At 32.7% G+C, this 16517-nt stretch overlaps 3 protein-coding genes across 9 annotated transcripts; all 3 read left to right on the plus strand.

Moving 5' to 3' along the window:
* The first annotated feature begins 4926 nt into the window (after positions 1-4926).
* LOC102625001 (hypothetical protein) lies at positions 4927-8978 on the plus strand. 7 transcript variants are annotated; one of them, XM_015530798.3, is made up of 6 exons: positions 4927-5085; positions 5186-5306; positions 6807-7068; positions 7258-7348; positions 8465-8573; positions 8662-8978. In XM_015530798.3, exons 2-6 carry the CDS (start codon positions 5298-5300, stop codon positions 8713-8715), a joined length of 525 nt encoding a protein of 174 aa, XP_015386284.1. In that variant the 5' UTR covers positions 4927-5085; positions 5186-5297; the 3' UTR covers positions 8716-8978. The 7 variants fall into 7 exon arrangements, with proteins under 7 accessions (XP_015386284.1, XP_006465337.1, XP_006465335.1 ...); XM_006465274.4 differs by having other exon boundaries at positions 8507-8573; XM_006465272.4 differs by having other exon boundaries at positions 6812-7068.
* A 901-nt stretch (positions 8979-9879) lies between these two features.
* On the plus strand, positions 9880-11029 carry LOC102624529 (26.5 kDa heat shock protein, mitochondrial). Its single transcript, XM_006465270.4, has 2 exons — positions 9880-10262; positions 10355-11029. The coding sequence occupies exons 1-2, from the start codon at positions 9968-9970 to the stop codon at positions 10765-10767; spliced, it is 708 nt and encodes a 235-aa protein (XP_006465333.2). The 5' UTR covers positions 9880-9967; the 3' UTR covers positions 10768-11029.
* A 4031-nt stretch (positions 11030-15060) lies between these two features.
* Positions 15061-15719, plus strand: LOC102622001 (EPIDERMAL PATTERNING FACTOR-like protein 8). Its single transcript, XM_006465422.4, has 2 exons — positions 15061-15239; positions 15345-15719. Exons 1-2 carry the CDS (start codon positions 15125-15127, stop codon positions 15572-15574), a joined length of 345 nt encoding a protein of 114 aa, XP_006465485.2. The 5' UTR covers positions 15061-15124; the 3' UTR covers positions 15575-15719.
* Positions 15720-16517: the final 798 nt, after the last annotated feature.

A 16517-nucleotide genomic window follows, 5' to 3' on the forward strand; every position in this document is an offset into this window, starting at 1 on the left:
AAAAAGTAAGAATGAAATGAGCTATTATATGAAACTCTAGGAATGAGAAGAGCTTTTTTCTTTTACAAATAACTACCAATTTAATGCTTAGAAAAAATAACACAACACTAAATCGTTATCTAATTATTAAACCTGAAGAACCTATATCAATGGTTGACCTTGGACTATATAGTAGATCATATTGATTGTAATTTTTATAAAAAAATTATATTTAAAAATTTTTACTCAGCTACCTAATTTTTAACCATTGGGCTCTAAAGTTCGGTGGGATAACTTACATTTTGAAAATTGAGAGACACATACTCGATTCCTGCCATCAATAAGAATTTTAGTATAATTCTAAAGAGTTAGGACATATTTGTTAAATATTTAAAGTTTAAAATTTAATTAATTTCATATTTTTTAAATTTATTTTTTTATTTTTTTAATTTATGTTTGATTTTCACACACACACATATATCACTTTTATTTAAATGGAAACTAAATATTAATATCTATCTATTAAATATACTTATTTGCTAAACTATAAAACTGAGCAAGAGACAAGAACTAATAAACAAAATTCTCTCTCCTCTCATAAATGTTTTGTGATTTGTTCTCCCCCACTTATCTCTAGAGATTTGTTCTCTAATTTATCTCTTCCGATTGTCTTCTTTCTCATCTTCTGTGTCTATCTCCTTGCTATAAAATGCCTTATCATGCCAAGGTAAGCCGTGACCACCAAAACTCCTCCCTTGTTACAAATAAAAGACCTGGTCTAAGCTTTAAATTCTTATGTAAAGTCTAACAACATGTAATAACATCGATACTTATTCAAGTGAAACTATTTTTTTATATTTATTTTAAAGCAAAATGAAACAATGATTTTGGTGGTTATGTCTTGTTTTTACTCTGGCTTTTCGTGGCCCGAAGGGTGCATGCACAGTAGAACGAGAAAGATGGGAGAGATGATAGATAAAACATAAAAATCGACGAGTGAGGAGAGAGAGGTGAAAGATAAAACATTAACTTACCAAATATTAAAATTTGTATCTAAAGTTGTGTTTAAAAGTTGTCTCTTGAACCTATCCCAAAGCTAAATATTATATGTCTCTATTACATACACTTATTTCTTAATTTTTTAATGCGTTTTGAATTATAAGAACATAAATATTAAATAACTATATTTAATTTTTTTTTTTACATATAAGAACAAATAAGATGCCTCTTATATTCATTTATTAAATCAATCAAATGTTTATATTAAGACCTATTTAGACTTTTAAATTTCAGACAAAAATGCAAACATTACCCTAAGTTATTGCTAATTGAAAATTTTGACACAAATCTTAATCTATTGATTTTTTTTAAAATTTAATGGCATATGATTAACTATCATTAAATATTACTTTGACTTTTAATATTTATTATTGAATTGTTAAAAATTAATAGTTTAAGATTTATGTTGAAATTTTAAGTTAAAATAACCCCACTCAGAACCTAAATAACTAGTATTAATATTAAAATGTTGTACACATAATTTTGTTAAATTCAGGGACAAAATACATAAAATAAATCTCTCTCATTCATAGACATTTTTGTGTCATGATGAACATATTATGGGGTGCAACTTACAAGTATACCCATATTCTTATATCTTTTTTAAATGACCATGGGCATATTAGTTATTCAAATCACGGTTGTTTAATAAAAGCTAAAGAACTTGGATACAGAAGTAGTGATATTAATTTCCCGATAACTTGGGTAGTTTTGAAAATGTTTTGATACTTCCAAGTAGTTATTTCATACTAAGTAAAAGAAAGGTAGGTGAATGAGAATTTCCCACCGACAGGCACCAGTTGGGCTACACGAATGCAGGTTCATCCTTTGTTTACGATATGAATTGAGCCTTTTTCTCTCTCAAGGTTGAATTTTATTCCCCCAAAAAAAATATTACTGTTTGATCTGATCGGGAAAGTCTATGTTACGGCTTCTGTAAGTAACAATAGCCAATGGGGAACTTCCACGGGTGCTAGAGGAGAGAGAAAGGGGTCCCAATGCAAGGTGATGGAAATGGGAAAGTTCGAAGCTGTTACTTGCAGCTTCTGCAATCTGCACCGTAGCCATGTCCTGATCAAAATTGTACAAAAAGTTGAACATGCATCTTCTTGCATGTAATTGGTTGAGGGCCCAAGAGTGTTCTTCAGCGAGTCAATGGGTCGGGCCAAAGAATGATACAGTTTGGTTAATAAAGTCAGGAGGTCTTTTGGCACCCTTATATATTCCAATAAAACCACTTTTCAATTGAAATGACCTAAATAATCAAAATCAAATTAATTCATTTCTTATTTTGAATAGAAATTCAATTGAAAAATAAATTATTATTTTACGCCATCCTATTTCATAATTTACATTTATATTTCAGATTTTAATTAAAAATACTTTTTTTAAATTATAAGAGTTATTAAAATAGAAACTATATAGTAAGAAAATATTTTACGATTTTAGAATGTATATATATTTTTTTATAAATAAAAACTGAAAAGAAATTTTTTTTAGTGTGAGATTTTATGGGAAGACGGTTAATTTTAGAATAATTTGTATTTTATTAAAAAAATTGTAGATATCTTAGGAAATAAAATTTAAAAGTTGTGTTTTGAGAGAAGTTTTAGAATACCTCTGATGTATTACAATTAATTGATACATGTGTAATTGAAATTAATATAACCACTACTTGCATTGTGGTTTTTCAAAATAAATGCATATATTTCATAACATCATTTACTTGTTGTATGACTGACATAATACCTTCTAGAATTTCTCGTGTTTTGAAGTGTTTAGAGGGGTGATAAAAGGTCCACTTCATTGGTTGAGGCGCAAGGTCTAATAAGGACCAAGTAATCAATTTCAGAGAAAAAACAATTAGTTAATTTATGCTTGAGAGATATCATATTATTCACATCACATTGTGGCGTAGGACATGGTGTGCTAGGGATCACTATGGGTCAAAGTAAATTAGGCAAAAATAGTATAAACCTTACAGTTGAAAGTTGTGAAATTTACTTGTCTTGATGAAAGTTTTGAGATAGAGGTAGCCCAAGTTGGACCAACCTAAAATCATGCCAAGCATAGCATGTCATGTATTACATTCTTATTATTATTATTTTTTTGATAATATGTGTGTGTTACATTAATTTATTGATATTTTGTCATCTTAAATCTATTGAGACTTGCCAATGGGCACGTGGCCCATTGGCACGCCCATGCCCTCAACAACCTCGAGGGCATGGGTTCAAGTCCCAGCGCAGGGTCAACGCAGGAACTTGACTCTCTTGTATAATGAAAGTTAGTAGGCTCCTCACATTGGAGTAGAATCATTCTTTCTCTAATATTAATAGCGAGGGTAAGATCTCTCTCCAATTTTAAGTGAGAGTCGACATTCAGATTATACTATAATATGATTATTCAGGAGAGTGATTTCTAATTGTAAATTTCAATAGCACTCTGATTGTAATATATATATATATATATATAAATCTATTGAGACTTCCCTTATCAACTCTGTTGTTCTAAGCAGATCAAATACACACATGTACGGGAAGGAGATATTAAAGTGTGAATGATTGATATTAAATTACATTGATATCATAATAAATTAAATTGATACCATTAATTTGAAAAATCATAGCCCTACTTTTGACCATTCATTTTTTTATTTTCGAGGAGCTTGAAAGTTGAAGTTTAGAGAGAATAAAAGTCCTAAGATTATTGGATCAATAACCAAAATTCAAGGGGTGGTTCAAATAAGTCCTCGTTAGTTTCCAAAACGACAATGCACTAGCTTGAAATCTGCATCTCGCTCTTTGAAAAGTCGACCAGAAAATATGTGGGGGAGTTGGGAACTTGGGACCCTCCGTTAGAGGGTTATAAACTTCTAATTCCAATAATCGTCCAATCCAACTTATCATTATTACTATTTTGAATTTATCATTAATATAAAAATTTTAAAGAGATGTTTTAAAATATTTTTGTAGAAGTCAATTTTACATAGTGCCTATTTAGTATAACTTATTTAATGGCTATAAGTACTTATTTAATGACTTATTTATGGTTGTTTTTCTAATAGAGTTTTTGAAAATTAAATAAGTTATTTTGTCTGCTAGTAAAAGTTCAAATTTGAAACATTTGAGAGTAGATGTTGAAAATTTTTCCTTAAAATATCTAAAATATCCTTAAATTATTTGATAATTTTATTTTATTTTTTTTATAATATGACTTTAAAAACTTAGCTATTAAAATAATTTCATAAATTTTTAATAAAAACTCTTATTGACAATCAAACAACTAAATTTTTTAGGTAAAAACACTATTTATAAAATCTCTATTTAAATAAGTTTTACTTAAAAAGTTGTACCAAACAGAACCTTAGTAGATAAACATATATTTTATATCTTGGGTTAATAATTTGGTTAAGAATGAGACGTACGTAAGTCGACATAGCTCCATGTATATGTTCTTTGTAGCTAGAACCCATAAATAGAATGATGGTGAGCCTAGGGCGACGAATATGGCTCAAGGGTGTCTATACAAAGCCCCTCTCTTCTTCATTCAAAGAGAAGAGGCAATGCACGAATGTTATTCTACTCTTTCGGCACTTTTTCGTCTCATTTTTTAAGATACGGGTTATAATCTTGTTGCGGTTGTGAGAGTTTATTTATTTATTTCATATTTATTAAGTTTAGATTCAACTTTGATATGTAAGATAAGAAAAAAATCATAATAAAAAACTGCTGTAAAATATCCTTATTATATTTTTTTTTCTGAAATTAAAAGATTCCTATTATTCAAGATGCTGATTACTTAACGTTTTTTTAAGCAAACTTTAAAAGAATTAAATTTTTATTAAAATTCACTAAAACAACCCTAATAATAATAATAATAATAATTGAAAGAAGCATGACATCAGACCAAACTGAACTCCACTGTATATAAGCCTCTCCAACCGCCTCTTTTCCCGAAGGCCAATCAGCGAACCCATCTGAGCCTTTTTTTTTTTTTTTTTCCAAAAATCTCAGGAAAAAGAGATACAGAGAGGCAATAAAAAAGGTATTTTTTTGGGTCAATTTATTTACAAGTTTGGATTTTTATTTTATGCCAAAGCTTGTATTTTGATTTCAATTCACTTATTCTGTTTTGTGGTTTTCAGTTCTCTCTGATCCTTCTTTCCTGGAATTGGATACTTATTTTGAGGTTTTGTTTGCAAGATAAGTGTTTATCTGCAGATCTGTTTTGGAGCTTGTGAGAGGTTCTTGTATTGCATGCATGGGGTAAGCCTTTTGATTTCATGTTATGGATTTGTGATCTTGGAGGGGAATACGTTGATGGCTTCTTTGAGATTTGTGGGATTCTTTTATTTTGTGAGCTGTCATCTGGTTTTGGTTGATTGTTTTGTTGTTTGGTTGCTGAGAAAACTAAGAAAAATATGAGATTTAAAATATTCAATTTTGCGGCTGCGTTTTGTCGCTTAGAAAGTTTTGGAATGAAATGGGCATGGAACTTGTTTTTAATGAATTTAGTCTGGAGAATATAGGATTTGTTTTTTTCATTCTAGGAGCTCTATCATTGTTGTCAATGGAGATAAGATATGGTAAAGCATTGCTCTATTTTGCTGGTTTTGTTATAGCTTGATTTTGCAACTTTGAGTGTGTGGTTTCTGCAAAACATTGGGAATGTCAATGGCTAATATTAGTTTATGGCTCTGGAATTCTTGCAATATGTTATGCGTTATTAGCAGTTTTTCAATTGTTAAAACTCGTCCTCAAACTCAATGTATCAAATAAAATCTTTCATTTTTTGTTGCTAGTTGTCACTGTGGAAGTCTTATGTCCGTCATCAGTTTAGGTTTCAAAAATAAGATTTGTTTCCTTGAGCAGAAGATAGTGGATGCATAAATGGAAACCTATCTCTGTACCCTGCGAATATCCTTTATTTTTCTTTTCAAGGTTGATCTAAATGTTTCAAAATGTACCTGAAAACCATTTTTATCATTATCCCAAAGGAGTTCTTTGACTTTGATCAAACATTTTGATCTTCTAACAGTACATCCCGTGGCTGAGAATATTTAGGTACAACTTGTGTTTGATTTTAAAGTTTTGGTACAAGTTGAGGAAGATCTTTAGTAGTTCTTTTTGTCAAAATGGTTTATATGAATGTCACCATTCTTACATATAAACTCATTGCTTGACAATGATGATATTACTGTGTAATTGTAAGTATTATGCGAGTAGTCATCCCAAAGCTTGTTTCCAATTACAGAATTGGTGATGACTTCATTTCTTTTTTTTGGTTTGAATTGGCAGTTAGATGCGTATTCTAGTGATAGTAATGCTAATCATTCGGCAGTTTTTGACTATATAGAGCCTGCTAAGTTATGTCAGTTCATGATTTCTAGGCCTGCTAAGTATGTGCTTTTTCAGATGCTTCTGTTCTCATTATATGCTAAATATTTTTGTGTCTTCTGTTAATATCATGATGTGTTGCACACATCAACATGTTTTCTACTTGTTAATAGCTTTTATTTTACAGTTCACTCTTGCTGTCTCCTTAATTCTTTCTTCTTTATGCAAATAGTTATTTGTAATTTTCTTAGGAGTTGCAGACAAGATAGCTTTCACACACTAGTAAACTGTCATCATGGTTCCTTTTTGAGCATTTGGATAGAAATACCCAAGAATGTTAATTCTGTATCAAGTAATTAGGTATAAGCTTTGGTAGTTGAGTCTGGTGTTTTGTTTTAATCAGTCATGATTTTATGTCATTTGCAACAGAGCAGTGGCTGTCTTGGATGCTTTATTAGGCCCCCAGTAAACACCTCTGCAAGTAACCTATCAAAAGAATTAGGAGTTCCAGGTCGTTCAGCAGGGAAACGTAGCATATCAGAAGATTTTTGGACCACCAGCACCTGTGATATGGACAACAGTGCAGTTCAGTCACAAGGAAGCATCTCATCACTTGGCACAAACAATCTGATCCCTGACACTAATGGTGGTTCTGGGAGTGCTAGTGCACCTTCAGAGTTTGTAAACCATGGCAAGTTTTTATTTCTCCTCAGATATATATGGAATTGATTATACATACATGTTAATATATTTGAGCAGGCTGTTTACATTAGAAGATATAGTTTATACCACCATTTATTGGTCAGTAATGGCTCCCTATTGAAAACCGATCAAGACTAAACTGTCTTTGCAGTACCTCATACAACCTCTTGGGTTGCAGGTTTTCTTCTCTGGAATCAGACCAGACAGCGTTGGATAGGAAATAAAAAGGCTGAGAACCGAACTCATCAAGTTCGTGAACCCAAATTAAAGTGAGTTTCTTGAATTTCCCAAGTTAAATCAATCAAACATGCTTACTATGTAACAATCCGCTTGCAATACCTTTTGCACTTGTTTTTTACAAGGGACTTGGCATCAACGCATGTTCAAGATACAAATTCACAATCTTAACTGAGCAGGTGATTTATTTTAGTTATTTATAGAGAAACCTTCATGCTAGTGTAAATGCCGGTCCATATCTCTCACCACTGAGTACCATTTGGATAGGGGTTCTATGTCAATATGTAATGTTCCTTCCTGGGGTTTCTAAGGTATATGTGTTTGGTAGGTGATGATACCAAGACAACTAGAAAGGGCATTTAGAGACAACAATTCAAAGAAGTCATTAGTGCATGTGGTGGGATATGGAGATGAACACCATTAATTTCAATTTTGGTTGGCCTTTTCACCAGGGGAGAGGAGATAATGGCATTACTCATGAGAACAATTTTTGCTTGTAGAGAAACTAATATGTTGAAACAACTGTCAATTGTGCTAAATATTTCTAGGTAGCACATTGGTAATTACAAATGATTCAAACTTATCAGAAATGGTTTTACTTTCTCAGTTTACACATGCTAATAGCTAAAGAAATTCACACCTTTTCAACTTCAACTCCTCGGCTAACAATCATTCCCTTTTCCGGCTTGGCATATGAAAGAAACTGAAAAAAATGAAAAATCCTGAACTAATGTTTCTTTGAGACCAACGCAAATTGCAATTTCTTTGCCAAATTATGGAGAAGGGTAGCATCATTTCATCATGATTCCAGTGTTTCTATTTGCTATGAATATGAAACTAGTAAGAAAACAGAAAACAGTATTTCATTTTCATTCGCTGTAAACCAGCCATAGTTTCTGTGCTAGTGCAGTTCGTATGTATGGATGCTAAGCTCAGGACATAGTCATTTTAAAAGTGGCCAAACTATAGTCATTTTAAAAGTGACCAAGCTATTGGAGTTTAGATACGTTGGTCTACAGCCTTCATGTGTAGGTTTTAGGAGTCTCTTGTAGGTGTCCACGTATATAGTAGGAAACCATCTCTGGATTGCGTACTTCTTTAAGGTAAACATTGATCATTCATGAATTTCTTTTTTCTTATTTTGTCAGCACTCATTGTCTCTGCCTGGTTAAAAAATTCTGGCTTTGCAGTTGGAACGCAACATATGAAAGTTTGCTTGGGAGCAACAAACCATTTCCTCAACCTATTCCTCTTTCAGTAAGTTCCACTTCCATGACCCCCTTTTTTCCCCCCCTCTAGATGTAATACAGTTAAAATGATCATTCTTCGATCTCAATACTGGCAGGAAATGGTAGATTTTCTTGTGGACATTTGGGAGCAGGAGGGAATGTATGATTGACTGTAGAAGTATAAGGCGTGTAAAGGTTGGTCAAATATTAAAACACCGTCTTAGCGGCAGTAGCACTTGATTTGCTTCTATAGTTAGCTTGGAGTATACATCAGTTGTAAACTGATCTGTCATAAGCACTAGGCAGATTTTTGTTTTGCTTTACAGGCCTTTCTGGATGACCTTGTATGCACTGAAACTCATTGGAAAAAAATGAAAAAGAGAAAACACCTGCTGCTCTGTTTTTAGAGCAACATGTTATGCATTGATTGAAAGTCACCATGATTCATATCTCTCTCTCCCTTCTGCGCGTGTGTGCGTGCGACTGTGTATATATGTGTTTGTGCACACTAAAACATGAAAATGTCCCGTGAAACATTGCCAACATTGCAAAATTCTCCTCATCATGCGAGGACTGGGAAGATTAATCCGCACTCATTGGATTCTTGAAATGGTTTCAAGGTTTTCATATTGGTTAAGAGAATCTGTGTCAAATGGTTGAACTACATGGTTATTCGCAGAAGATCTCGATTACTCTAGTAAATATATCTCTTCATTCTTTTTTCTGAGTCCTTTCATAATGTGTTTGTACTGGCGGTCTGTCATTTCTCAGGTGGATATGTAATATATTTGAAGATTTACTCCTGAAGCAATAAATTCAACTCCATTTGGGGATTAAATTCAAAGTCAAATATGGATGAGTTTCTTCTAGATCCAGGCCAGGAAGGAGAAACTTCATAGGCTAAGAAATCAAAGAGGAGCACGTCTAGATTATGTAGAGCCTGTAGATAATTTTCAGTCATGAGCAAAAGCAACGTGAAGCATAATTTTAATTTTTATTCCATCTACTGAAGGGGAAAAAAGTGACCAAAAGCAATATCATTGGGCATCCGATTCATTTTCCTCTGGATTGTGGAACACTCCTCAGCATAAAAAAAATAAAAAAAAATGTTAAAATAATCTCTATTCATTAAACGTTTTCTCTTGAAAAATATATTAAAAAAAAAAGGGGAGGCAAGTGAGTTTGAGAAAGACCAAGAATCATCTATTGGTCATGAGATCATTCATAGTCAGAAATGAACCTTTACTTGATGCGTCTACTAGCCCCTAGAACATCTCAGAGACTTCTCAAATTATCCAAAGCTCAACTCACCGGCACCCTTAAATACTTTCATGTATCCTTTCAATAAGAGGCAAAAAAGACAAGAGGACTAAAGACGAACAACCCAATTTCTCAAAAAACTCCCCTAGTTACCGAAAAAAAATGGCTTTGGCTCGTTTGGCTTTGAGGAACGTGCAGCAAAGGGTGTCAACTTCTTCCCCTTCTCTGGCAAATTTGCATAATAATCTTGGTGAGAGAAGTGCTAGTACCATCGGTGGTGTACAAAGGCAAAAGTGGAGTAATGAGTTGTTGAAGAGGTTCATGGCAACAGCTGCCAATGATGAGAAAAAACAAGACAGAGAAGTCGCCGTGACTGAAAAAAGATCAAGGCTCTTTCCAAGGAGAAGAGGCAGGAGGGGGAGTCTTTGGAGGAACAATGACATTCCCGTACTTGCTGGTAATACTTCTTTCTGATCTTTCGTGTGTTCAAGTTTTACGTTTCATATTGCAAATGAGTGGTAATTTTGTCTCTGTTACTGTCTCCTATAGAGTTCTTTCCTTCAGGGCTTGGAAATGCACTCATGCAAGCAACCGAAAACATTAACAGGATATTCGAAAACTTGAACTTCACACCATCACAACTCATGGGGCGGGTGAAAGAGCAAGACGACTGCTACAAGCTGCGGTATGACGTTCCGGGCCTAGGCAAAGATGATGTGAAGATCACCATTCATGATGGGGTTCTGACAATAAAGGGTGAGCACAAGGAAGAGGAAGAGGAAAGCTCTGACGACGAACACTGGTCAGCAAGGAGCTATGGTTACTACAACACAAGCCTCGCGCTGCCTGATGATGCGAAGGCTGACGAGATTAAGGCCGAGTTGAAAAACGGGGTTCTTAATATTGTAATTCCTAGGACCGAAAAGCCTAAGCAGGATGTGAAGGAAGTGAGAATCCATTAGTGAAGTGGCGTTTATGCATGGTCTGTGATGTTTTTGTGGAGGGTTTTGGGTTGGTTTTGAAATGGAAATAAGTTATGTAACTTTGCTTTGTGATTAAAAGATAATTAACTTTGTGTTTAATTTCTGAAAGATCCTACTGAGTTTCAGAAGCATCTTTGTTTCCAAGTTTGTAATAAATATGTTTATTTGTTGGAGTTGTATCAAAAACTCAGAATCCATTGAATTTAAGAGAATCAAGAAAGTATGAAGTCTTTGTGTACAATGGAGGAATTAGGCACGACATCATAAGGTGGTTTCGCAATTTTGGATCTGAAAAATAATTACTATGTGTTCTTGTGAAATGAGTTCTATATCACTCATCTTATTGGCTATATTTTCTGTGTGTACTTTTCAATTAATAAAAAATAATTAAAAAATTATATACATAGAAATAATGATCTACTAAACAAATCGTCAAATTATGTTACATCCGAAAATAGAAAATGGAAAGATTAGAAGTCTGAAATACGGACGTAGAGACGCACTGACGGATCAACAGAGGCAGGGCTTGATCCTTTCGATTTAATTTCATCATTCAACGCATGCGCGGAAAACGAAAGCAATATCATCAAATACATGTATCAGTCACTTAGAGGCCAGGCCACAAATTATTAAGAGCTGGAAAATCATGTTAAAAATATATTCAGCAAAATTCTTTAGTTAGTTAATCACAGAGAAATAAAAAGTCCGAGATTCATAGCCGGCCTGTCATAACTTAACTATACATGTTGTGGTGTTTGGTAAATGAAGTTGGGCTTTGGCTTCAAATTTTTTCATTTTATAATAATTATTAGATGTAAAAATTAACAAAAAAAATTATTGTTAATCATACAAACATAGTTTTTTTTTTTTTGTTGTTGATAAATAACAGTTTCTGTTCGTAACACCTCACTATCAAATAGGTTTTTAGTACCATACATAGTTAAGTTAATTAAATCTCTCATTGTAAATCATTATAAATACACACTTGGTATAATATCCTCAAAATATTTGCAGTCATCGGGTTCTAGCTGTAGATTATAATAATGTATAATGGAAAAAAAAATTATTGTAACTAGTAAAAGTCAAAAGTATTTTGAAAGTTTCATCTCTATTTGTTTGCTTTTACAAAGTGAAAAGAAAAGTTGATTTTGTTTTGGGAAATTATCATTTTACTACTAAAATTTTATTGATATATCATGTCAGTACTAAAGTTTACCGAAAATTACATTTTACTACTAAAGTTTTGCGCCGTTATCAATTCACTACCATTCCGTTAAGAAAAAGTTAATGTTTAACGGAAATTGAGTTAAAAGTCGATTTTACCCCCAAGAGTTTGGTAGTAAAATAATAATTTTCTTAAAAATTCGGTAGTAAAATGATAATTTCCCTAAAAATTTGATAGTAAAGTGATAATTTATCTATTAAATTAACAGATAATTTTTCTCTTACAGCTGAAAATATCTTTGATGTTCTTATGACATCAGTAAATTTTTAACGTTATTAACGAAATGGTAGTGAATTGATAACGGCGTAAAACTTTAGTAGTAAAATGATAATATCCTTTTGTTTTAACCATTGCATCTCTTAAAACTGTTTTCTTGTCTTGGGCAGACTGTAAGAACTGCTTTTACAATTCGAGCACAGCTAAATTAGCTAGCCGACACTTTAAATTGACAAGCATTCGTAAAAGTGGCCTTTTCTGAACCCCACCTGACTTGACTGGTTACTACTTATACATTGATCTCTCTCTTTTATCCAAAATGACAATTTCCACTTCCTTCTTCTTTCCTTTCCAATAAGTTTCCACGTTAAAGTTCTGCTCCGTTTGGTTGCTTTCACACACGCGCACATACACACAAAAATGAACAAACAAACAAAATAGTTTTACCAGTAAATTTGTTTATGCTATGGGATTCGCCATGGATACCGTTGTATCTTGCACCATCAGAGAATTAGAAAGTTAATAAAACTTAATAAAATTCAATCATTTGACGGTGTGTAAGCTGTGGAATGTGAAACCCCCGGATACTACAATCACAGCCTTGTACACAAAGAGAAAAAAGTAGTAGGTTAATTAATTATTATAACAGATAAGAGAGAGGCAGCTAACTTCAGATTTTTATGAGTTAATGAAGACCTTAATTACTTACTTGTGGGCGAAATATATATGTCTAACTTTCAGAGCGAGATATATCATATACGGATAAAGAATTTAATGCTGCCACCGACATGGATCTTTTACCTTTTACTTGACCCTACATGAATTCAATAATGAAAAAAAGAATAATATCTTGATCTTTTTACACCCCCCCCCCTTTTTTTTCTTGAAGGGGGTTTTTGATTCAGTGTGTTGACTTTGATTTGTTGGATTTTTAACAGGTCTGGCTTTCAAATCTGGTCAGTTACAAGTATATTGACAATTGCATCAAAAGTTTGCCCAGCTCGAACATGCTTGGCTGGAGACCAATGACCAAATTCCATTCAAATCCAATGTCGGAATAAAAACTTTATTCGCAAAACATACACAGGAAGGAACTCAGATTCTTTATGGAAACTATAAATCTAACGAAAACTAACACTCACTTATACATGATCTGACTTTGATATCATGAAAACTATCTTAAGGTAATAATCATCTTTGTATTAGGGTACAAGTTATTTATAGATATACAGTTAGAATAAAATGAGAAAACCGTAAACATATATCATATATAAGATAAGAAGCAGTCGAAATTAGGGATTGTGGTATAACTACTAAAATATAAATAATATCCAATTTTAATGGATAATGATATACTTATAAAATTGGGAGACAACGTTTGTATCCAGAATGACACGAAATTAATCGGTGATTGTCTTGAGTTTTGTAATATATAATTGATTTTTTTATATCATCATTATTAAGATAATTTTATAATATTAATAAATGAATGACATATCAAATACCACGTCATTTGAGATATAAAATTTTTAAGCGTATCTTACTCAATTTTAGACGAACGCTTGAAGACATTTTTGTAATCTTCAATGATGAAGCGAGAAGGTTACTCTCGACTTTAATAATAAAACGAGGTAGTTGCAGTTGTTATGCTAAAAAATGAAATTTATCTTTTTGCGAAACTTAAACATCGAAAGTCTTCTTAAAATATTTATATGTATACCTTTAACATAAACTACTCTAAATAACAGATAAATATTCTGTAATTTTTAATGTGGAGCATCATTTTCATGAATATTGTTCATCCTTGTGAATATTGCTATGGCTGGTAGAATAACTAGGACATCTGAATTTTGAAACTCACCCTGAATTTACTCTCCAGCTTCCATATTTTATCTCAAAGTTAAAAAAGAGAGGCTTACTTAGAAGTCCAAGGCATCATCCCAAGGTGTCCTGATTTGATGCCGTATCAGACCAATACCGATATATCGAGACATTGGTGGTGGTCACAATTAATAGCATTAAATGCCTGTGTGACGATTGATAACTTGAAAGATGATAAAGGAATGAGCATGAATCATGATCAATACTAGTAGTTCACGGGCCAAATTTTATGCAAATGTAACTTCTGAGCTAAGGGTTATTCAAATTTTACTCCATCTAACATATATGAGTTAATAATTTTAATATTAATATCATCCCTAAAACACTCTGATTGAAATTTGAAAGAATGATCTCAGTGCTATAATAGAGAAAGCTAAGATATTTTTGAAAGACAACACAAGATTTGTTATACTTGGTGAGTTTTCACATAGAATAATTTCGAAAATCATTAAAGATGGTTAAAAATTCTGAAAAACATATTGGTTGTCAGGTATGAATATGTGCTAAAGAATGATAGTATAAATTCAAAATTTGCGGTTTAATCCTTATTCCCTTGTTAAAACATGAAAACAAATGAAAAATTAGGGCACAACCTATGGATGAATACAGAATGTCAAGTGTCATCAATAATGGGATTTAAATATATATTTTTTGTTTGAGATGAATACGATTTGAGTGAGAAATGGTGAGTATTTTTGCTAGCATAGTCAAGTCTTCTAACGGTTGATGAACCAATGTCTGATCAGTCATCAACTCACCAGTTTCCAAAGAAAGACTGTGGAAAAAGAAGAATTTATTGTTTGCCAACGCGGTAAAAACTGTTTAATTGGTTAACAAGCCATTGAATCAGAGACATGTCCCCTCTTCTACAGGCATCAGTCCTCAACAGTGTTAAAAATCACTGTATATATATCAAGCAATTTTTATCCATTCCTCATTTCCTCACCCCCCCCCCCCCCGCACATTACATCTCTTCTTGTTAACTTCTCTCCTCTCTCCCAACACACACCCCGTATGCCGATCATCATGGGTACAGCATCAAGATCATCAAATGATCATCGCCCACATGTCACTGTGGCTTTCATCATTTCTCTCATAATATTCCTGCTGCTGCCTCTCACATCAGCAGGTATAATAAAATTTTTCTTTCCCACATATGCATCTGTTATATATAGTTGCTTTTTTTTTTTTTTTGAGTTTTAATGATTTGGGTAGTTTTATTTTTAATTTTCAGGTGAAAAGGGTAATGAATATGAGAGTTTGTTTAAAAAGAAAATGGTGTTGGGATCAAAGCCACCCGCCTGCGTCAACAAGTGCTCGAGTTGCAGGCCTTGTGTGGCCACTCTTGTTGTGCCTTCTCACAAGAATCTTCTTAAAGCGTCATTTAATTCTCATGGAGATGATGATAGTTATTATCTGCTTTCGTGGAAATGCAGATGTGGGAATAAGCTCTTTCAACCTTGACTTGCTAGCTGGTAGCAGCTAATTAATTAATTAATTAAATCTCACTTGTGGTATTGTGCGTGTGTGTGCTTATGAAAAATATTATGTATTATATGTGACGAATGCATAATTAAGATGTTTAATGATTGATTAGTTATTTGCTTAAGATTTGATGCGTGCATACTTCTCTTTTCGATCTTTTCTTGATTTTATATGTATTTGTACAATAATACGATCAACAAGCTGTACAATCTAACATGAAGGTGATGAAAAGACTAATCTCTGGATGTGATAAAACGACAGGTCAATAATATTATATGTAATGTCATGTTTGCACATGATTCATATAATACAAACAAAACGCTAGCACAGAGTGATGATTTAATTTGGAACATTACCATTTCTAACAGTAATGAGTAGCTAGCAATGCAAGTAAAGGACGAGAAAACATAAAGCATCAATTCATAATCATTGTTTTGTGACTTTTTTTTGACAATAATCACTGTATTACTGGGGTTAAAAAAGACCAACAATACATCACTATATAAATGTAAGGTCAGCATTAAATAAAATTTATAGGAGTTTTAAGTTAGAGAACACCCAACGACTAAGTAATTAAGAACTATAAATTTTAAAACAAAAAAAAGACTAAATGGCTTCGCACAGTAAAATCTCACGAAGTATTAGAGGAATTTTATGGCACTGACTTAATTGACCAAGCTCAACTATTAGAGGTGAAAACCACATCCTAATTGGAATAGTAACAAAACTACATTGCAACAATACTATAATAATAACCAAACAGTTGTAGCTCAGTTGGCGATCCCCACTAAATACACCATTTGGAATGGGTAAGGAGCTTTAACTGTGACTACACTCTGAATCTGAATTAGTTAGGGTCTAATGCAGTTACCGGAAACCGGGTGGTTTAAACAAAAAAAAAAAAATTATAGGCAGTGGAGCG

The sequence above is a fragment of the Citrus sinensis genome, chromosome 7 (assembly GCF_022201045.2).
Source record: "Citrus sinensis cultivar Valencia sweet orange chromosome 7, DVS_A1.0, whole genome shotgun sequence".
NCBI classification, from domain to species: Eukaryota; Viridiplantae; Streptophyta; class Magnoliopsida; order Sapindales; family Rutaceae; genus Citrus; species Citrus sinensis.

Coding starts and splice junctions, on each gene's coding strand:
- LOC102625001 (XM_015530798.3), top strand. Junction 7,069..7,257: donor TTCAGAGTTTGTAAACCATG/GCAAGTTTTTAT, acceptor CTTGGGTTGCAG/GTTTTCTTCTCTGGAATCAG. Junction 7,349..8,464: donor GTTCGTGAACCCAAATTAAA/GTGAGTTTCTTG, acceptor TTATTTTGTCAG/CACTCATTGTCTCTGCCTGG.
- LOC102624529 (XM_006465270.4), top strand. CDS start 9,968: ATGGCTTTGGCTCGTTTGGCTTTGAGGAACGTGCAGCAAAGGGTGTCA. Junction 10,263..10,354: donor TGACATTCCCGTACTTGCTG/GTAATACTTCTT, acceptor TGTCTCCTATAG/AGTTCTTTCCTTCAGGGCTT.
- LOC102622001 (XM_006465422.4), top strand. CDS start 15,125: ATGCCGATCATCATGGGTACAGCATCAAGATCATCAAATGATCATCGC. Junction 15,240..15,344: donor GCTGCCTCTCACATCAGCAG/GTATAATAAAAT, acceptor TTTAATTTTCAG/GTGAAAAGGGTAATGAATAT.